We start from the raw sequence: 22,915 nt of genomic DNA, 5'->3' as shown, positions 1-22,915 counted from the left end.
TATATACTTCGTGGACATAACGTAACAGTCTTGTATAGAATATCAATATCAACTATAATTTAACAGGTCTCTACTTCTAACTGCACTATTCATTTTATAGATGGTAGCATACATACAACTTTATTACATACATACAACTAGAATTTTAGAAAGTGTGCAAATCAAAATATGAATCTTATCAGCTTTTTAAAATAGTGTTCAAATTGATATGAATTAAAATGAAGACAGGATTTTGCAACGTATAAATAAGTATAAATAAAAATTATGGTATTAACAAATTAAATTTCCTTTATCAATTATCAAATAATCTATTAAATATTCATAAAATGAAATGCTTTGAAATTAGTTAATAGCAGAAATGAATAAACATCAAAAAAAAATATATTACTGGTTATCTAGCCTAAATATAACATACCATAGAGTAAAAATATATATTTTAATTTTTTTTATTATATTAAATTTATTACTTTATTATATATGTAGAGATTTTAATATCAATATATGTAATTAGGTTTTAATTAAAATTTGATATCAATTTATCAAAAAATTAAAAACTTTTTAAAATTATTTATTTTTTATAGTGTTTTTCTATACGGTAATGCTGTGTCCATAAATCATAGATAACTGACTTCAAAATTTTATGCAAATTTGTGTTGCAGTGGCAAGAACATAAACAATTACATCAGGAATTTTTCAAAATGTCAATCCATTTGACTAATTTTATCACGCAATACTTGGCAGTTCATCGTCAGCCGAGCGTTGTAGTTTTTCAGTTTTTTCTCATAAACAATAAACCGATTAAGTTGTCAGACATAATCAAATGCGTCTTTCATTAACATAAAGCGCTAATAAATGCTTTTTTATATGCCATCATATCTGAATTATTCGTGAATACGTCGTCGATCACTGTAATAAGGTCCATAATAAAGAAAAGTATGATTAAAGAACAAGTTTTCTTAAATCAGATTGATTAATTTAAAGTTTGACTTGAAACGTATTGGAAGCTTTTTGCGGTTGATTAAAAAAAAATTTAAAAACAAGTACAAGTGATTTTTATCATTATTTAACATATATTTGGTTGATATTTTTTGTATAATCTAATTTTTTTGGCATCGAGATGTTTAACAAAAATAAGTTTATTAAGATCTAATATGTTGTTGCCTTGTGACTAAATAAATTTATGTCAAATTTAACCTATTTACTGGTATTTAGGGTAGACTTTTTTTGATTTATTATAATAAATAATTTAAGTTATTAAAAGATCTTATAGATATTGACAGTTTTGTAAACGTATGTAGTGAAGAGGTAAATAAAATATTGTTGATATTTGTCATATTTGAGTTGTCAAATTTGACATATTGTTTTTGACATATTAAAATACATGTGAAACTAACTCGGTGAAAGTAAGTGAATGGTTATTTTGTGATTTGCGATTTCGGATGCTTAAGTCAAGGTAAGTTATTTTTTAATACACTGTTATATTATTGCTTTTAATTTAAAAGGGTTTTTAAAGATCAATAAAGTAAGAAAAATTATAAATCAAACTTGCTTAGGAAGGAATGAATGACATATTTGCTTCATATAAACAACTTGTATATACCTTTGTACGGTTAAGTGTAGTTTAATTCCAGTGAATTTTGTTAAAACAAGTCATACAGGTTAAAAAACAAGCAATTATTTATATACTTTTAGCTTAATCTGCGAAAATTCTTCTAGTAAACATTGTATTGTAGTAATGTAATTTTAATCTATTAAATCATTAATTGTTTTAGTTATATATTGTAACCTCCAGTTCAACACGTAAAATATTATTACTAGCAAAGCTAGCTAGAATAGTTCTGTTATTTCAATACAATTATGCCTAACTAATAGTAATGGTATAGATAATGTACGTTTTTTAAAATATGAATAGAATCTAAAGTATTTGTTTTGATAATACCTTTTTTTGTGTTAAGCTTTACTTCAGAGTTCAGTTTAAGGCAATAATTAGATTTTATATTCCTATAAAAATACAATGTCAAAAATATTTAATTTCTATTTGTAAAACTATTGGAAATTCCTTAGACTATTATACTAATGACAATTTCGTATTATATATAATTAATTTTGTATTATTAATATTTTAAAATTGATTTCGTTTTTTGACAAAGAGCATTATTTTTGTTTTAATGACAATTGGATATTTTATCAGAAACGAATAAAATAAATGTTCGAAAATAATATAATAGGCTATTATACTAGATATTTGCATAAAACCGGTTTTTAGGCACGTTTAGTGGTATTTTATCTTTATTCTGAACATGATAATTGTATTTTGCAGACATACTTTTTTTATTTCACATCTTGTCTAGCAGAATGATTCGAATTTATAATATATAATAATGTCTGTGCTAGCGTATGTGAATTTTAAATTCTGTGGGGTTTTCATATCAATTTAATTTTCATTAAATTGTTTCTTGCCTGTAGTTATCCCGGTAGTTAAAAGATATTTAACAAAATATTCTGCCAGTACAGCCAAGATGAATTTTTGGTGTATACGTAAGTTTTGGAGGTTTTTTTATAACTCTGAAGCTTTGTTCCGAGAAATTGGTATAATATATTGTATTTAGAGCATTGATATATTTTTCCATCTATTGCAAGCAGTGTACGAGTTCTGCGGTGATAATATTCCCGATCTTTGGAGGTAATCCAAAATGGCATAAAGTGGGTAGCTAGGGTTTCGTTTATACTTGGCAAGATTTTACCAAATACTCTCGTGTTATAAAGTAACTTAATCGCATTTTTGCATCTATCACGACAATCTGTATTTAATGCTTGTTTGAGATATTTACATTTCATAGTGATCTTACGTAATTATTTAGTTTGGTTGACTTTCAGTACCGCTTTTTCATACACTTTCAGTCACTGTCAGACTTTCGTTTATCCTAAAGCATCTGAAACGAATGCTAGCAATTTGTTTCACTAAATCAGCATTACTAACGTACTAGCTCTCAAAAACAATCGACGTATCTTATTTGCAGATTTTTTCAAAATAAGCAATCTTTTTAAAATTTCCTGCAAAGCACGTTTTTCAGCTCAAGAAATAAGATATGCTTATTGTTAACGGATATGTAATGTTTCTATATGAGTTTAAAAGCACTGAAAGAAATGTAATGAGATTTAAGTCAGATTAGTACCAGAGGGCCGTTATGATTAACTGTGCCATCTAATGCCAAGCCCCCTGTGAAGATTTGGGCATCTACACAACATACATGGCGTTGCAACAAATAATTAATTAAGCTAAATACGACTTTGACAGAAAGCTAGATAATACTCTACAAAAAACTGTATTTGGAGTCTATAACAAATTTTATTAGCCTAGAATTGAATATGCTTTAATTTGTGTGGGTTGTAAATTGGATTTTTTCGTAAAAAAAGATAATGTAAATATTTGTTCGATATTTAAAGAATTGTTAAGTTTCATTTTGTTTTTGTAGCAATTTTGTTTTGCTTTAGTATAGTAACTTTATTCTGTATTTTTTTGTAATAAGTTAATTGTAGTTTGATTAACTTATCATTTTAAAACCTCAATCTAACAGAATTCTGTTATGGGAATGTTCTTCGGAAAGAAATATAAATATGATAAGTTTTCTTTACCAGTTCTAAGAGGTAGTGTAGATACGCCCAGGTGTATCCCTAATTCCTTTCCGGTTTTTTTCGCTTAATAACACGATACTTACAATGAATAGTTAAGTAAGTTAGTATTTATTCAAGGTATCGGTCATTTGATTCTACACATGTTGCCAATGTCTTGGGCAATATATGGATGTTGTTCAAGAAGAACAGTTTTTCCTTTGAGCAAAACCATTCATCGAGCTATGTTTTAACTTCTTCGAAATATAAGAAGTAATGCTCAGGAAGCGCGTTTTCCATCAATAGAGAAAGGTGTTAATCGGTCTGGAGTATCCAAGTGATTTCAACATTTCTTTGACTGGTTTTGCTATATGCAATTCTGTGTTGTTATGCCACCTTAATCATCTTATCATGTGCCTGGGCATAACAGTATTAACTGTTCCCCCAGGTTATAGTAGTTCATAGACCCAACTTGGACCCACCCGACATTGACCATGATCTTAGGACTAAAGCGTTTTGACCTTACAGTAGATGGGCCAGCTGTATGAGGTGATAACCATAGTTTTTTTTGCATGGGATTTTCAAAATGTATTAAAAATATATGTAATAGCCGCTGTTGATGGTCCTTCCTTTTTCAAGGTAGTCAATGAAAATTATTCCATGCGCATTCCAAAATACAGACGCCATAACCTTGCCAGCCGACTGTTGCGTTTTCCCAGGCTGTCAACTCTGTCAACTCTGTCAACAGCTGTCAAATTTATACACGCATCTTTTGAAGGTTAGGGCTAACTAAAAAAATTTATTAACTATAACATTTTATGATAAGACCCATGACCTATGGCCTTCAGATATCGACTATAGCTCAGGAAATCAAAACAATTCTAAAGAGGCATGAGGAGAGACAGACTCACAATGATCAAATCATTTGTAACAAGCAAACCAAAGCTTTGACATTTAACAGAAAAAAATCAGTGTTAAGGAATACCTGAACTTTATTACCGTAAATACCAATGGATTCTCCTTAGATACACACCGACAATAGCTAAGTAACTATATATTGATGTAAAAAAATTTGACAAAATATATTATTTTTTAGGCAAAAATAATAAACCAAATTATAAATTTTTGTTTCTCCATTTATGATTAATACTGTACGTTTTTTCGGTGAATTGGTTTGGCTTTATCTTTTGTTGCTTAATTCAATTAATAATTCTTAAAGTATTTAACGTCAGAAACGTCAGTTTTATTAACAATTCCTTAGTATATTTAGAAACCAAAGCGTTAACCGCAAATTCTAAATAAATGGTTGCTAATCTTACCGAGCAACAAAACCATCTTTGATTAAAAAGTACTTGGAAATGCTGTCAATTACTAACACAATGTAAATGTTACGATGATTCTAAATTCAAATTGTATCCGTGTGTATATGATTGTTAAATATAAAGGTCATCCTAAATTATGTGGACAAACAGCAATACCCAATAGTCTAGTAATTAAGTTATGCTTAAATATTATCAGCAAATATCATCAGAAATTCAAAGAAATGGTAAGAAAGTGATGGGTTATAATATAATTTAATTAGAACGTAGTTAAATAAGCCCACAACAATACTAGCATAAAAGGTATTTAAGCTTGTGACCTTGAATTAGTTCTGACTGTTACAACAAAAAAAATCCATATATTATGAGCTTGCATTTATTTTGGCCAACTAATTATTAGCGAAAATTAGAAGTAAAAATGTAAAAAACTGCTTCGCATGCTAACCTAACTGTTAAGATACCGTTGACATTTCTCTACCTAACACTTTCTCACTTAGTACTATTAATTTATTTAATGTATATAGACACGAATCATGGTACGCTCAAAGTTTCATTTTCGACTTTAAATCCCTTTTTGGTTTGATTTCAAGACATCTATTTCCGAAGCCCATCAAATACTTTATATCCCAATTATCGGTTTTGGTTTCAACGACTTTAAACTGATGATTTTGATCTTAATAACAAAAAATGGACCTGAAAAATCAAAAAAGTTGGAAGACAATATCTGTGAGTGAATCAACAATTTCCAAACGTTCATATGCCATGGGAAATATCCAAAAGGAAGGAAAATCAGCAAATGGAACAACGTCTGATGAATACGACGGCTTGGAGGATTGGAAAAGTTCGAAATCAATGGGTTGCCTCATGATAATTAATGAAGGCTTGTTGGAAAACTCAGTTGAAACTCTCAAAGTACTTTCAAACAGCTTAGCAATTGATGAACCAACTGTTTCAAGATATTTACGTCCGATGGGAAAAATCCGAGATCTCAAGATAAATACACGTCAAAATGCTTGAAAGGCTGGACGCGAAAGCAACCCTATAATTAGCAGTGGGAACTATCGACTGAAAACAGTCGATAATCAAGAAACTAACGACTGAAAATACTAATTACTATTTTTAGTCAAATGCACGGTTCGGCTGTTTCCACATCATGTGCTGTGGATCTGTAAAAACGAATGGAATTTTTCTATGAAATGGAATAATACCCCATAATTAAAAATAATGTTTTATCGTATTTTAATATGTTAATTGGTATTTTCAAATAATGTATTATAATAAATATAGACAATACAGTAAAACTTAAACAAAACCTAAAAATTAAGGATGTACAATAACCATAAATACTAAACAAAAATTAAACATATACCTAATCATAGGAAAAAAACTAATTCATGACATAATTCAAAATGATAACACAATAACTACTAGAGCTTTTTTAAATAAAGGAAATATGTTTTAACAGAAATCGAGAAAGTATTCGAAATATTACTTATTATTGCCATAAATGCAGTCAAAAGTATTTTACTATTTAAAATTCACAATTTTAATCTTTCTACCCTATTTCATTAACAATCTTGAAAAATATAGTTCCAAAATGCTGCTATATTAATATACAATATATTGTTATTTACAAGCAAACTACCAAAAAAATCTTAAAACTATATATATTACATATAAATCTATGTAAGCATAAATTGGGTACATTTTTGTCAAGGTCACGGCTAGGACAACAGAGCCAGAACGTTAAAAATCAGTCAAATGAAACTAGTAGAATCAAAAATAGTAACTAAAAGTGCACGACTGAAACAGTCGCTAGTAAAAAGTAGTCAACAGTCGATAGTCAATTTCTTTCGATAGATCCCAACACTTAGTATAATCCAATACATCTGGTTCGGTTTAAACCCAAGTTTTTTACGCTTTGTTAATAAATTTTTTTCCAATACAAGCATCGATTAACATTATTTGTTAATAAGAGTTCATGTTTATTAATATTTACTGGAACACAAGTCCTTCTTCGCTGGATGAACGTTATGTGAATAGATTTTGTCTCATTTGTTGAGATGAAGTTCTTGGTGACCTCGTGAGATGAACATAAAATAAGCTGTATACAGGAGGTAAAGCACTGGATCAAGAACTCTGTCCTGAGAAACACCTGAATTTATTGGATGTAGTTTAGTGTGGAGCATGGGTTAAAATTGGTATAATGGAATTGATAGTTTACTCTTCGTCTAATGTCTGAAATTCTGAAGATTTGATCAAGTCACAGCTGATTGATTCTAGTACAAAAACTCTTTTTTTAACCTATTCTCCAGTTCATCATGAATCAGTTCATAAAAAAGCATTAAGATTATCTTAAGCAATCGTCAAAAATGTCCATAATAATCAACCGATATTTCTCCTCTATTACATGATGCACTAAGATAATAAATAAAACGGCTAATTTAAGCATAAACGCTTAAAGACAATAAAAGAGGCTTACCAAAATTCATGAACTGCAAGACTTATTGGATGAAAACCGAGTTCAAACTATCAAAGAGCTTTTAGGCAGCTTAGAAATTAATGAATTAACTGTTTCCAGACGTTTACATGGGATGGGAAAGGTCCAAGAGGAGGGAAAATGGTTACTACATATAAAATACATCAAAAAGCACCTAATAAGAAAACCAAATTGTAAGACGCATTATTTAGTTTAATTGTTAGTTAATTGTTATAAATAATAGATTTTTAAGGACAAAATTTAACCTCTTTATCTTCTTCAAGAAACTGACAAGAAAAATGATCTCAGTTACGCCAGTAACCAGACTGGAATGATTTCTAAATTAGTCACTGGTCAGTCAGTAAGCTTAAAGCTGAAGACAGTGGTTGGAAGCCGACGTTAAACAGCCAACAGCCAGGTCCAGTCCTGATAAACTCTAATTTGTAAAAAGGAGACTCTAAAATTTAACAAATAAAATTAAGTTACTTTCAATAGAAGCATCACGTTAGACAAAAAGCAAAACACATTAGAACCAAAATAAGACAACTATACTGGTTAGTCGGAAGATACTCTCAACTTGATCTAAAATCAGAGGTTGATCTATAATACAATTATAAAGCTAATTTGGACCTATGGGGTGCAAATATGGGGTTGCACTAAAAATTCAAATCAGTTAGTCATACAGCGCTGTCAAAACAAGGTTCTTCGATTGATTACCAATGCCTATCGCTATGTAACCAATGAAGAACTGCACGATGACCTAGAAATCAAATGGATTTGTGAAGTTGTGCAGGATTTCGCCTTGAAACACGAAAGAAGATTACTAAATCATACTAACGTGGAAGCAATACAACTGCTGGACAGCACGCAGGGTGTCAGGAGATTGAAACGAACAAAACCATACGAACTTGTGTGAATATTTAGTGTGTATTATTAGTGTAAACTATCGCTATAAGTTAATAATTAATAAATAATTATAATTTTATAATTGAGAAATACATACTGATGTATTTTCTCGCACTCGTCTTGCTTGCTAATTATTCCAAGCACATAGGAAAAGTAGTAATAAATTAATTGTAATAATAATAATAAATAAGATTGTACTAAGCGTATCTAATAAAGATGTTATAAAAAAAAACTTTCAATTGATCTTTTAGTCATCTTAACCTGAAAAGAGAGTTGCAAAGATAGCAGCGCAAGACATAAATAGTCCATAAATTAATTGACGATATAAATTTACTTCAATAAAATATAACTTAAAAAAACTTTGATAATATCAATTATTCTAATTATAGACATTACGATAACTTTCAATAAAACATGATTTAAAATCCAATACCATGCCTAATATATCACCTGATATAAATATATCACGTTATATCAATTAAATATTTATTAGTATTTTCTATATTTAAATGGCGTAAACATGCCTATATACACATAACTGATACGGAAACCTCTAGTTGCCAATGACTTGCAATTCTTGTCAGTACTTATGATAAAAATGAGAGTTTCGCCGATAGCATTTATAATCGAGGACGAACGCCTTACGGATAATATCAAAAGCAACGAAAACTGTTCCCCAACAACCGCACATATTTTCTTTACAATCGTAATAATCCATCTCAAGAAGGAATTATTAATTATCCCATTATCGTATACCACTTGCAGATTACCACTTCTTATCTATTAAATTTTTATTGCGATCATTACGTGATATATGACGATTTAATCAATTAGTAATTTTATTCAACCTTATCTATGAAGATGATACATAAGTGTTCTTTAAAAGAGTACCTAGAAATTTGATCCTGGATAGAATAGGATGTAACATATGGCAGATTACTGCAAAACTAGATAAAGGTAAGCACATTAAAATAATCGACTCTAAGAACAAATAACTAAAGTCTTTTGGCCGTCTTAGTAACTGCAGGATAGTCCTTCTACCGCTGCAATAGCAGTATAAAAGCCTCTCTGGATAACAGTATAAAATTCGACAAGAAATAACCATCCTAATCACGCCAGTAATCAGGCTGGGTAAGACCGGATGTTCTCTGAAATGGTTTCTAAGTTTGTCACTGTCAGTCGGCTGGCTTAATACCGAGGACCATGGTTCGGAGCCCACATTAAACAGTAGGTTTAGTCCAGATTAGGGGTGTTGGCCACTGAAAAAAATATCGATATATCGGAGAAGAAAATATCAAAAAAACGTCGATATTTTACAAAAGATATATCGATATTTTTAAGAAAAAATAAAAATAGTGATGTTTTTGATGAACCTTTAAAAATTAGTATTAAAATTAACTACCAATTTCAAAGGTTTAGTAAAAATTAAATTAAAGTTATTTTGTAAAAAATATCGAAAAATATCGACCAAAAAAATATCAATATATCGACCAAAAAATGTCTTTCAGAAAATATTGATATATCGATATTTTTTCTGCATCCATAGTCCAGATAAACCCTGACTGGTAAAAAAAGAGACTTTAAAATATGATTAAAAAAACTTTTGAAAGAACACCTGTGGTGGAGTAGCTAAATTGCATGAATATTAATCTACTGGAAAGTTTTTAGTACTGATATAGATAGTTTATTCTTGTTCAAATATCCAATAAATGTCTTCAAATGCAACCATTTCTAATGAGTTCTGGAAAAGAATCAGAAGGCATTAGGTCTATCCATAGTTTATCAATCATATACAATTCTGAATTTTGAATATGAGAATTTTTAATTTAAATATGTTTAAAAACAAAGATGTAATGTCGACGATAATTTTTCTGATTATATACTTATTATATATCTGATTATATATTTTATATATTTGAAAGTAATGAAAGTGAGTAGTGTAAAATCTTCTCTTGAATATGAACCCTCAAACATTTTCAGAACAGCATCGAATATATGTATAAAGGTAGGTAAGTTATGGCCATATGTTTATAGTAAAAACGAGCTTTTATGATGATTTTTTGATTTCGTGAGGCTCGAAACCTCCCCCCTGGACCTCTCAGGGGGGATTAATGGATGCACCCTAATGATATGAATCCACACTGTTCGATAATCTTAGGAACAATAGTTTTCATCCAAAAAAACGACGAATATTGTACGTATGTACCAAAAACTACGCAAAATGCGGTTTTGTTGACGACAGCTCAAGTAATACGAATAATGTTGTCTTCGGAACCAACAGCAGGTCGTCGAAGACCTCCTTTTAATATTTCTTTAATTTTTTTTAATTTTAATTTTTGGGGTGAGTTAATGTTTCCATTCGAGGGAGTAAGAATACCTTTTGAGTATACCAAAACAGTGGTTAAAGCGTGGAAGTCAACGGTTTCTTACTGCTAGCGTAATGCGTGGAGAGTACTGCCAACAATCCGTTATCCTCTCGTACCTCTGCTCCAACTCACTTCTTCAGTAGGTGGATTTGTGCTACTTTGCTGTGCCTGATTTGTGCCCCTTATCATAAAATTAGTAAAATTAAATTAAAGTTAGACAATTTAAGAAAGCCGCTGAAGTAATAGTGAACAGTATGCAAGAAGTTGATCTAAGTTACATATCAACGAGTAGTTGACTAATATAATCAAGACTTAATTCTTTTAGTATTTCTTAAATACCTGGGATAAGTCAATGTACCTCCTTGTTACGAAAGTTGCAAGTGTCGTTAGGCTCCATCTGACATTTCCAATTGGAAACTTTTTAACCATAATTTTTTTCGGAACTTTTTATCATTTGAGAGCAACTTTTGTTGACTTTTTATTTTTTATAGACTGTGGTCACAAACTTTGTATCGGTGAAAACAATCTCACATTTTCAAGATTCTTTTACGTCTTTCTTTTAAGTGCATAAATAAGCTTATTTCAACTTGAACGCGATGGATGGGGCGGCAATGAAGCCCCATCTTTGGTCACTGTGAAGCGTTGCTACAATATGACTTACCGTGAAATTAAATCATCCTCAGGAGCAACAATAAGATGTTCCATGAACATTTAGCTGTGAAATGGGTGCTTCGTCAAATACGAAAAAAAGCTGCAACGAAGAATCATTCTTCATTATGACAACGCAAACTCTCACACATCATCTGAAACAACGACCTACTTGACCGAAAAAAAGGTTGAATTGATGGGTCGTCCTCCGTACAACCCAGATTTGGCACCAAATGACTTTTTTATTCCCGCATATCAAGAATAAATTGCGTGGTTAACGTTCGTTTTCGAAGCCGGAAGAAGCCGTTGATGCTTTCAGAAACCGTGTTTTAGAGGTGACTCAACCAGAGGGGAAAACATGCACGAAGATTGGTTCAAGCACATGCAAAAGTGTATCTATCATCATGGAGAATAGTTTGAAAAACAATAAAATCATTTTCTTTAATATATTAGGCTCAAAATATAAATAGCAACCCTCTAATTAGAGAGTAAGAAAACCTTCTGGTTACATGAGAGATTCAGGCCTATAAATTAATTTTAAAAGATTTATAATGATATTATTGAGAAATAAATAGCATTGGGTATGTTTCTAACCAATTTCATGTTGAAATGTTCACTTACAGGCTTGACTTTTCAGTTTGTGTCATTTTGTTGAACAGTAAAAAAACACATTTTTTCAGTGCGTTGAAAATGTCCGAATTTTTACAGAATATCGCATTTACGAGAAGTTTTACTTTTTACGAAAAAAGTGGCCGAATGTGGTCATTGAATACTGTGTGAAGCTTATATTTAAATATTGTTCCACGTTTTAAACACCAAACGTTTTTGACACCAAAGATAAAGAGGTAGCCAAACAAATTCGAAGACGAGTATTTTAAACGGCAGTACTCGACCACATGATGCAAAACCGGCGAAAATATACTTGGAAACATTATAATTTGAAATGCTATCCCATCCGCCGTATTATTCAGACCTTGCTCCCTTGATCACTACTTGTTTCGACATATGGGTCGTGACATTCCTAAGCAGCACTTCACTTCTTATGAAGATATCCAAAAAAATGGGTCTATTCGTGGATACCCTCAAAAGATGCAGCTTAAAAAAAATTTATTAATTATTGTGTAAATTTCCTGAAAGATGCCAATACATTTATTATAGTATCGATATTTTGCAATAACGTTTCGAATTAAAAAAAAACTTTAAAACTAATTTATAGACCTCTAACATTGACATTCTGAACTAGTTATTTTTATTTTAAACGAAAATTCCTATTTTAATTGGTTGCTCATGCCTCGTACCCGCCAGATTTATGTCTCGGCAATTAGTACCTCTCTATAGATTTTAATTAGAGAATTATTAAGATAGATTTGATTCATAGAGGGAAATTCTATAAAAAATAAGACACAGAAGAAGAGGAAGAGAAAGTATCGAACCAATTGCATCTCTCTCGAAGCAAAGTACTTTGATAAACCGGACAGTTCTCTGCCCATGTGCTGTATTACATAAGTCGCATAGTTGAGGTTCGCCGTGATGATGGATCGACCGCGAAAGCCGCCGAAAACTATTTAACATTCCGTTAACGGCCGCGTCTCGAACTGGAAGAGCGAGTTTATATAATAGCCGAAGGAGAAAAACAATCTGGGACACATCATTAAAATTTCTACAACGAACGAGTTCCAGCGAAATGGTCTACATGGTGCTCGCACTCTCGGTTCGCTGCATGTTGCTGCCGCGACATTGCCCGTCTGAGTGAAGAGATCCGACGATGGATAACAATGGAGAAGTATCGTGCCGATGGGGGTGGGGGTTAGAGAATTCAGCTCGACCTTCACGAATTATCGCTGTAAAGGCATTGGAAATATCGGTCACACGACAATTGTTATTGTACATATCAATGCTACGTGGTAAATTGCCAAAAAGGGCATACTGTGATTGGTAGAACCTCAAAACCGTTTTTTAAGAGTTTCAACATCCTGCTATAATCCTTAGAGCTTGAAAAAGATTTAAAATAAAAATAGGCTGATTGTATAGATCATTGTGCCCATAAATATATCTGAATTTCAAATTATAATGATTTTATGACCACATCAAGGTCATGAGTATGAGGTTTTTAAAAGTATTTCTGCTTTTAATATGGCTATTACTGCATTTTGTACCGTATTGCTAGAAATATCATTAGTGGGGAGGTTCGTCATGATATATTTGACATATATGAAGTCATACTAAATGAATCTTTTTAAATTTGTCCAATTTTATATCATTAAATACCGAATGTCCCTTCGAATTGAATTTATTTTAATTAACTTTCAATCGTTATTTGTCTTGGCTCTTGCTCTAGCCATAATCTTTTTAGAGTAATCGATTTAAATGTCTTCAGAATTTTTTTCATCGATGACACCATAAACTTCTCAATTAAGGACCTGTGTAGATTTCATTGATCAATTCCACCAAAAAATAAAAATGTTCCTTCAAATATTTGTAGTAACATTGACTAAACTAATATCTGCCAATAAAACGACTATGGCAGTAAAAATCTTTTTTTTTGCAATATAGAAATAACTTGTAAATTGTTAATCAAATAATCAGCCGTGATAAAAGTAAACATTAACAACGTTTACCTTCCAAATATTATTGGAAAAAAACACAATATTTCATTTTTTAATTAAAATTATTATTATATAATTGTTAAGTGAATTTTCACATTTTTCAAGATAATATAAATACTGTTTTATTATGAATATTTAAAAATTGATAAAAACATTTTCAAATTTGATTATTGTTAAATGATCTGTATTACATTTGATGAAAAATATATAACGTATGAAATCATTAAACATCAACTTATTTATTATATGTCTTTATTTATAATTAAATATTTTTAATAGTTACATTAACGCCCTTATATATCACGGAGATATATAACCTTATAACTAATACAATTTAGATGATATATGATTCTAATTTAATTAAATTGACAATATATTTTATAATAAATTAGACAAACCACCATATAGAACTTGTTTAATTTCATTTTCATTTACCATTAAATATTTTTAATAGTTACATTATTGCCCTTATATATTGCCCTATACTAGGAACAGGATCTAATTGTGCCAGTACCTATAACCTAAAATAAAAATAGATACAAAGTTAGATCTTACTGTACATATGAAATAAATTATATCGACAACATATGTGACATATGTCAATATAATGTCACATTAATCTAATTTAGTCAATTGTTCTTGTAATAATGTAGTACAAATTAGTATATTTACTTTATTAAACACAATGTTAATTTAATTTTTGTTAATGGGACGTGATAGATTAGAACAAAATTAGTAAAAGTTACTATTTGAGTATTTATAACTTAATAAAAAATAAGCAAAATATTAATAAAACCTCCTCCTTTCAATTGCTAATGGTCAAATGTTTACTGGTTAGAGAAGCAAATAAAACGGCGGAATCAAAACATGAAATCGGTAAACTTACTAAAACATCATACGACTGTATGCCTACCAAATGGTAATCGATCAGGTAACGAATACATTTTCTAAATTAAAACACCAAATCCCCACCAAAAATTTTCAATTTGTTTACACCGGCATCAGTGTGTATAAAGCTCCCGGTATATATATAATTTCTTGACAATACAACTGATAAGTCGAGTGCATCGTCTAGCCAAACTGTGCGCGACTATTTAAAACCTTTCGACCCTTCGCTGAAATCAATGAAGGCTTAGATTTCTTAAGTCGTGTTTTATTTTTGTTTTTTTTTTTGAACTGTCAAAATGTCCATCGTTACGGATTGTAAGAACTCCAGTGAGTGCGAGACGGTGACTTCTGTCTTTCTAAATTTTGTTGATAGTAATGGCACGGTTAGTTTTTGGGAAACCGACGCGCTGTTAGATTTCGCCAAGGGTGTTGGACGCATGTTTTACATTGTCAATCCATCAGAAACCACCTTCGAAAACGCTAAAGAAGTCCCGAACTTTTTCCGCAACGTAAGTTTACGTAACAATAATACAACGTGTTTTCTTATCTCGACGACGTTCGTATTAAATCACGTATTGATAACGGATGCATCAAATAATGTGTTTATATATTTTTATAGGCTTGGCCGTACTTTCTGTTGTTTATGATCGTAGAAAATATTATTCTGTGGATCGAAAAGAAACCTCTGGTTCGATTCAATGACAATATCACCAGTTTATCCCATGGATTGATTCAGGAATGTGGCAGGTAAGATATAATTGACAAATAGTGACAGTGACAGCACGACAATATACAATCGCACAATAAATTAAGCTGCCACTGTCATAAAATTAAGGTTAGATAAGTTGGTTTAATGTTTATTTTTTTGTTTAAAAAAAGATAACAAGGTTTATATGTTCTCATAACAATAGGATTTGTTTATCACGCTCTAGTTTAACATTTCTCAGATTATTATAATTATATATCGTCTAATAATAGAATTATCTTCATTTTTAACAGAGACATTTGTATTTATTCATTCATTACCAGTTTTTATACGGAATTTTTCCATTTTTTCCTCATACAGAACCATTTACTTGACCAGATTTTAATTTTTCATTTAAAGTGATTTTAATGATATTTAATTTTTAACACGGTTGTTTATTAAGTATAATTAGCGATTTTTTAATTCACTTTTAAGTATTTTAACCTTCTGGCATTTATCGTAAATTCACTGAACGATTCCGGTCTTCAGTCACATCAAATCCACCAACAATTAGCCAACAACCCTCAGAAAGCACGTTTGTTTTGAATGCATAATTAACGCTTCGTGATAATGGGAGGATAACAAGTATGGGCGGGGTTTATGAGATACATGATATATTGGCCTGCAGTTATGCGACGAATATTTTATTTATAATTTTTTTTAGGCTTCTGTTCCGCAGCTCTGAGAGTTATCTGTACTTTTACATATACGAACATTTTCGTATTTGTGATTTACCTTGGGACTGGCCTATAACGTGGTACTTGGCCGCTATAGGCGTCGATTTTTGTTATTATTGGGTGCATCGAGCAGGCCATGGTGAGTTTTATTTTTTGTTTCGCGTATGTGGCAGTTATTTAATTATTTTTCTGTAGAGGTGCATATTTTGTGGGCTCAGCATCAAGTACACCATAGTTCGGAAGATTACAACTTAGCCGTCGGTTTAAGACAATCTGTGTTGCAAGGATGGTGCGGATTTGTAAGTTAATTGGTGATCATTTATATAAAACGTGTCTCTGAACATTGTTTTATGTTTCAGGCTTTTTATCTACCACTTGCCCTGATTATACCACCCTCGCACTTTATCACTCACCAACACTTCAACCTCTTGTTCCAATTCTGGATTCACACGGAGACCGTGCGTACTCTGGGGCCCTTGGAGTGGATTTTCAATACTCCGAATCACCACAGAGTCCATCACGGAAGCAACATCTACTGTCTGGATAAGAACTACGCGGGTGTGCTGATCATCTGGGATCGATTATTCGGAACGTTCGCTCAAGAGCGTAAAGACGAGGAAATCATATATGGTTTGGTGTACAATCAGCCGTCATTCAACGTTCTTCATCTGCAAGTGAGTTTATTCTCGTTTTGTCGCTTAGCGTGACGGTGCTTATTTCCCCGTTTTATTTATAGACTTTTTATACCCGATACGTAATCGAGAAATTCAGAGCTATGAACACGTGGAGGCACAAATTGGCGGCTATATTTTACGGCCCCAGTTGGCAGCCCGGTAAGCCGAGATTAGGGAGCGATGAAGATAAAGTTAAGGTAAGTTTCATTTGAATATATGTTAATTATTAGTGTTTTATATCGATCTGATAATTTATCAGTTTTAATAATTTTTTCTTTCATTATAGGTGACCAAGAGGAAGAAGTACGACGTCGATTTGTCATTATGGTGTAACATATATCTATTCCTTCATTTCTCAGTCATGGTTTATGGTTTCCATCAATTAGCTCTTAGGCATATGGTGAGTAATATTAATTTTTTGTAATTTTTTGAGCTTATTACATATTAATAACGCGTAGTAGTAAAGCGTAATACTGCCTAATAGTTTTTTTATAATAATACTTTTCACAATATATATGTAGTAATATTTTAAAATAAGTAGATATCAAATCAAGTTTTACTCAAAATAAATATATATAATACAATTAAATATCACTGTTAATAATGTATAGATTATATACTTTTAATTAATTTTACAATTAAAATTTCAAAGCTTTACAAAATAACTATAGAATAGTTAATTAATAACAAAAGTGTGGTGGTTACTCTTTTGTTTTCTTCCATCGTCTCTGTATTTCAAAAGTTTTGAAAAATAATTTAGATTAATATAAAAATAATTGCACATAACACCATATAACAAACAAAATGTTTAGTTAAATGAAATGTTTACAACCCAGAAGTAGATTATTTTTCCAAACATTACTTTGCTGCTCTTATTTATAACAGTTAAATTTTTTCTTGAATAGTATCTCTGTAAAAAAGCTGCTCACATCATCAGTTGTCAATGAAATCAAATGATTATAGACTATAAACTTAATCTATTGCTGTTATATCTGTTGAAGAGATGGTAGAAATGCTGGTTGAAAGTGAAAGAAGTTTATATAAAAATACCAGTAAGATTTGGAATCTGAATGTTGTTATAAAGTCAGGATAAATAATGGGTTGCCAAATTTCTATAGCAATGTGATAAGGAGCCTACAAAGCAAAACCTATAAATTGCAAATAAATAAAAGAGAGAATGTTTAATACCTGCCTGTACAATTATGAAGTTACCTCAATATTGTACAGAAAGAGCTTTTGGTTTTGAAAAAAAAATATAGTAAACTACACTGACTGATTGAAAGAGAATTGAGCTGACCCCTTAGATGATAATGTTTTCATGAAGCTGACACATAATTGATTTGAGATTCGGTGACCTGATCAACTTTATATTGACAATATATAGAATAGAAACAAATATATAAATAAATGAATTTGCTAAAATAACAATAATATAATTATCCTGAAATTAAAATAAGGAAATTGTTGGGCACTATAACTGTGAAACATTTAAAATATATCATACTTATAAAGTCCAAATTTCGAAATTACTTCAAAATGGTGACGGCGAATGATTTTAAAAATTTAATTTTTTGTTTCAGTCTTTGAGCCCTATAACCGTGCTGGCCTTCGTCATCTACATAATCGCATCATTGACCAACATCGGAATGCTCTTCGACAAGCACCGATACGCTCCCGTATACGAAGTCCTGCGATGTATGATATTGGTCACGGCAGTTCAAAGATTGAGCTTCCCCGATATCAATCCAACAACGTTACTGGTGGCCGAGGTGTTCTTCCTGTTGTCCGGCATATTTTGGTTCCTTCAAAGCATCAGTATTCTGGAGATATCCTCCACGATTAAGCTGGGTTCCAGGAAGACGGAATAAGTCGTTAAACATGTGTTTTTATTACTGTTAAATGCTATATTTATCTTTATTGTTATGGCGTTGCTATATCTCGTTATATACTGCAACAGTAAACTTTATCGTTCATAATGAACCGTACTAATAGTTTTAAGATTTAAGTGATATTATGTCATGTTACGTTTAAGTAATTGTTTGTTATTTAATTATAAGCACCAAGCTAAGCTTAGAAAATAAATTATTATATATGTCGGTTGAGTTTTGAAATTCCCCATTGTTTTTTTCAGATTAAATTACTTGGTTTCGTTTGTTCTTCGAGTAGTTTTTTGCTTTTATTAAATAAAATAAAATGTTATGCTAATTTACATTACCATAAGAAAATAATTAATAGTTTTATACCTTATTGAATAATTTAATTTTGCGAGAAGCTTAAGATATTAGTATATAACATCCAGTGAAAAGAAAAGTAGAGATTAAGTAAAAACGTTACTTTCAGTCTACAAACTAAAGGCTAATACAAGTTAACATAATTAGAAAGGAATATTTTATATATAATTGTAGTTGTAACATGGGTTTCATCACTTGTTATATTTATTTGCAATATAACATAAGTATTCGCGAAAAATATTTTAATAAGAATATATTTATTAGAGTCGTTACTAGTTCATAGTTATTAGACATTGTTTATGATTTAGCTATTTTTTGCAAATGCATTTTTTATAATAAACATTATTTATATTCAGTTGATATTCTGATGTTACATTTCTTAATTACTTTTACTTTATATTTTTATTCAGTTTGATATCAAAAAAAATTCTTTAGAATAATTTAATTTCAATTATTTGTGTATATAACATTACTGTGTATCATTTTTATTACACGAATAGGTTTTTATTTAAAAAGATTGATTCAACCTAAATTTTATCACTATTTCACTCTGATACAGCGATACCATATTAGTTTTTTTTAAATATATTTTAAAGTCTCCTTTTAGCAACTATGGGTTTATCTGGACTGGATCTAAAGTTTAACGTGGGCTCCGAACCACAGTCCTCAGCATTAAGCCTACCGACTGACGAATGACTAACTTAAGAAATCATCCTAGAAGACATTCGGTCTTACCCAGCCTGGTTACTGGCGTGACTGGGATCATTTTCCTTGTCCGATTTTACACTCTTGCGTAGAATAATCACAAACATAAATTTACAACCATGCCCCAGGAGGATTCGAACCCGCGGCTATTGCAACAGTAGGAGGACCGTCATATCTCCTTTACCACTTCGCCACCAGGCCGGCTCCATGTCAATTCTGATCTCTACTATTGATCTATTAATTTCTGCACCATTTCAACATTTCGGAAGTTTAAGCAATGTTTGCGATATCGATTGTGTATATCGATACGATGAACAAATGTCAATCAGAATATTTTATAAAAGCTGACAGGTACACCACTACTTTATCATTCGCTTTATAATATTACAATTGTTGGTTTCACCTTTGCAACCTTTTAATTGTCAAACCTACTAATTACCAGAGCGACTTGTTATAATATCTAATAGTTCCTATCTGTAACAACGTACTTCCATATTTTGTATTGTTGAGAGTTGTCGGACAAAAGGGTATGTTGCCCTATTTTCTGGCTTTTTTGTAATATTTCTGCATTTACAGTATTTTATTGTCATTTTTAGACCTCAGTAGTGATTGTTTTAGTAGCTCTTATTACACCACACCAAATAGAAATCACAAATTTTTGATTATAAACTTCTTTGAACGCAAAATTGGGAAATTTCTTTGAACAATTGAAATGTATTATTCGTATATAACGCAAAACAGAAACGTCAATTCAATAACTGTTGAAATGCAATTTTCTTGTTTCCATTTATTTTTTTACAAATAGACAATGCAATCTGCCAACGCAATGAACATACTATATGGAATCTATACGGTTCTGTATTAACAAATCACTTGAAACACTTTCACTTTGATCTGAGCCAACAGACCATATCTATTCGATAATACACTTTTTTCTAATCACTATAATATATAGATTGCAAATAATCTTAAAGCACAAGCAAATTACACAAGATTTTGTTATTATTTCTGTTGCACAAATTAAACTCTCAGAAATTAGATAACTTTGATTCGTATCATGCAGCATACATTATTATTGTTAGAGGTGTCAAATACTGTACAATAATCATATTTTTCTATGATAATAATGTTACTAACCTATTCTTAAGACAAATAGACTAATTTTCGACGTTTGCCTACTTTGATAAAATAGTTATTCATGTTTTTGTTTATATTTATTAATAGTAAGAATGTTATAGATAATTATAGATAATAATGATATATAATAATTATAGATAATTATGATTAATGAATTTCTTAATAAAAACTAAAGTAAATTAATTTGTAATTAAATGTAATAATTTGAATACCAGTATAATTAAATTGAAAAAATGCTGCTTTATTATGGGTGATTTTCGATCATCTACTTAACCAAAAAGGGAATAAACTAAACATATTTTAAAACCCCCTGTAATGAATATTAAAAATGTCGATGGAAACATTTTTATGGTATGTGTTAGTTCTCAAACAGTTTCTGAATAAAAAATATTTACATTAGTATTATATATAAATTAAAAAAGAAAATTTTAGCACCAAAAATTCGATAAATCTCCTTTCTCTAAATCTAATACTAATTGATGTTAGTTATTCATTAGCTCACTTTTACTAGATCAATTATAAAAATCTTAAAGCAGTAAATTAAATAACATATTTTTCTACATTATTCTGCACAAATTAAAGAAATCAGATAACCTCTAGATATTTAATAAAAAAATGATGATAATATCTGAAAATATGAGAAAATATCTACCTAATTTTCCAAATTATTGTAGTATTAAAAATAAAAATTTCACGGCATGAACAGTTCAGTTTACAAACTAAATAATCTGATTTAAATAAAGGCGGTCGACGCAGTTCGGACAAGCATTACAAACATTTTTTTAGCATGACACGACTGTATTTTGTTTTTTTATATCGAATTTTTGCAGATCAGATATGACCACGTAATAAAAAATATACACGAAATTTCTCTAGAACTTTGGATTATCTTCGTGGTGTTAATGACAATTTTATCTCCCACAATTGATTTATTTATTTCTCGTGGTATTTTATTTTTATTATTGTTTTCCATAATATATTATTATATGGTTCTATGACAAATGAATGACAAAATAATTAACTAGTAAACTTATTTCCACGTAAATAATTCTATTGTATTCTATACAACAATTGTTTGATTACAAATAAATCATTATAAGTTATCAATTTTGTTCAATGCCGGCGTGGTGGCGCAGTGGTAAAGGCGATGGCACGGTCCTCCTACTGTTGTGATGGCGCGCTGGGGCATGTTGGTAAATTTATGTTTGTGATTGTTTAAAATTTGTGAATGTTCTAGGCAAGAGTGTAAAATCCCAGTCACGCCGGTAACCAGGCTGGGTAAGACCGGATGTCTCCTGGGATGATTTCTAAAGTTGGTCACTCGCCAGTCGGTAGGCTTAATGCCGAGGACCGTGGTTCGGAGCCAACGTTAAACTTTGATATACCAATATATATGTATTAAGGGAAAAGTATTTTTTAACTAAAATTAATTAAATATATTGAAAATTACTGGATGCATATTCTATTCAACTATTTCAGAATAAGTTGCACCTATTTTGTTTATATCATAGTGGTTTTTGTTTATTTCTATATTTACAAGAAATCGAATTGAAAAACCAAATTTATTCATGTCATGCTAAAAAAATTATTTTGTAATTATTGTTTTGGTAAATACCTTCTCTGAATTCTACTAACAGTTATAAGCCTTATTTGTTATGTTTTGTAAACATCGCAGTAGTCACTAAGGTGAGAAGGAAAAAATCGAACAATACAAAAACAAGACGTTATATTCCTAGAGTTCCAACTAAAAGACATTGCAATAATATCGTGTAAACATCATATCATTTAATATTTAAACTAATTTCATCACATGGTATTAAATATCTAAAGCTGTTTACAATTTTTTTGCATATACTCTCTAATGTGCTGCGAATGATTTGTTTACAATTTTTTTACTTTAAAAATAAGTCGTAGTTTTTTTT

General features: G+C 30.5%; 1 protein-coding gene and 1 long non-coding RNA gene across 3 annotated transcripts; one reads left to right on the top strand and one right to left on the bottom strand.

Moving 5' to 3' along the window:
• The first annotated feature begins 1,410 nt into the window (after positions 1-1,410).
• LOC143190070 (alkylglycerol monooxygenase) lies at positions 1,411-19,015 on the top strand. 2 transcript variants are annotated; one of them, XM_076394161.1, is made up of 8 exons: positions 1,411-1,453; positions 15,444-15,571; positions 16,234-16,385; positions 16,442-16,545; positions 16,606-16,920; positions 16,983-17,117; positions 17,207-17,320; positions 18,501-19,015. In XM_076394161.1, exons 2-8 carry the CDS (start codon positions 15,468-15,470, stop codon positions 18,786-18,788), a joined length of 1,212 nt encoding a protein of 403 aa, XP_076250276.1. In that variant the 5' UTR covers positions 1,411-1,453; positions 15,444-15,467; the 3' UTR covers positions 18,789-19,015. The 2 variants fall into 2 exon arrangements, with proteins under 2 accessions (XP_076250276.1, XP_076250275.1); XM_076394160.1 differs by lacking the exon at positions 1,411-1,453 and adding an exon at positions 14,974-15,333.
• LOC143190076 (uncharacterized) lies at positions 14,276-14,927 on the bottom strand. Its single transcript, XR_013004157.1, has 2 exons — positions 14,823-14,927; positions 14,276-14,457 (listed from the first exon to the last, which is right to left on the bottom strand). It is a non-coding gene; the product is annotated as an uncharacterized LOC143190076 (long non-coding RNA).
• Positions 19,016-22,915: the final 3,900 nt, after the last annotated feature.

The sequence above is a fragment of the Rhynchophorus ferrugineus genome, unplaced genomic scaffold, assembly GCF_030347505.1.
Source record: "Rhynchophorus ferrugineus isolate W39M unplaced genomic scaffold, kcgeb_rfMv2 rfM2, whole genome shotgun sequence".
Classification (NCBI taxonomy): Eukaryota; Metazoa; Arthropoda; class Insecta; order Coleoptera; family Curculionidae; genus Rhynchophorus; species Rhynchophorus ferrugineus.
The sequence above is the reverse complement of the archived record's forward strand: the minus strand, read 5'-3'. Positions and strand labels throughout refer to the sequence as shown.

Excerpts from the sequence above, each read along its gene's own strand:
- LOC143190070 (XM_076394160.1), top strand. The coding sequence starts at position 15,121 with ATGTCCATCGTTACGGATTGTAAGAACTCCAGTGAGTGCGAGACGGTG. Across the intron at positions 15,572-16,233 it reads TTGATTCAGGAATGTGGCAG|GCTTCTGTTCCGCAGCTCTG; the intron begins GTAAGATATAAT and ends AATTTTTTTTAG. Across the intron at positions 16,386-16,441 it reads GGTGCATCGAGCAGGCCATG|AGGTGCATATTTTGTGGGCT; the intron begins GTGAGTTTTATT and ends ATTTTTCTGTAG.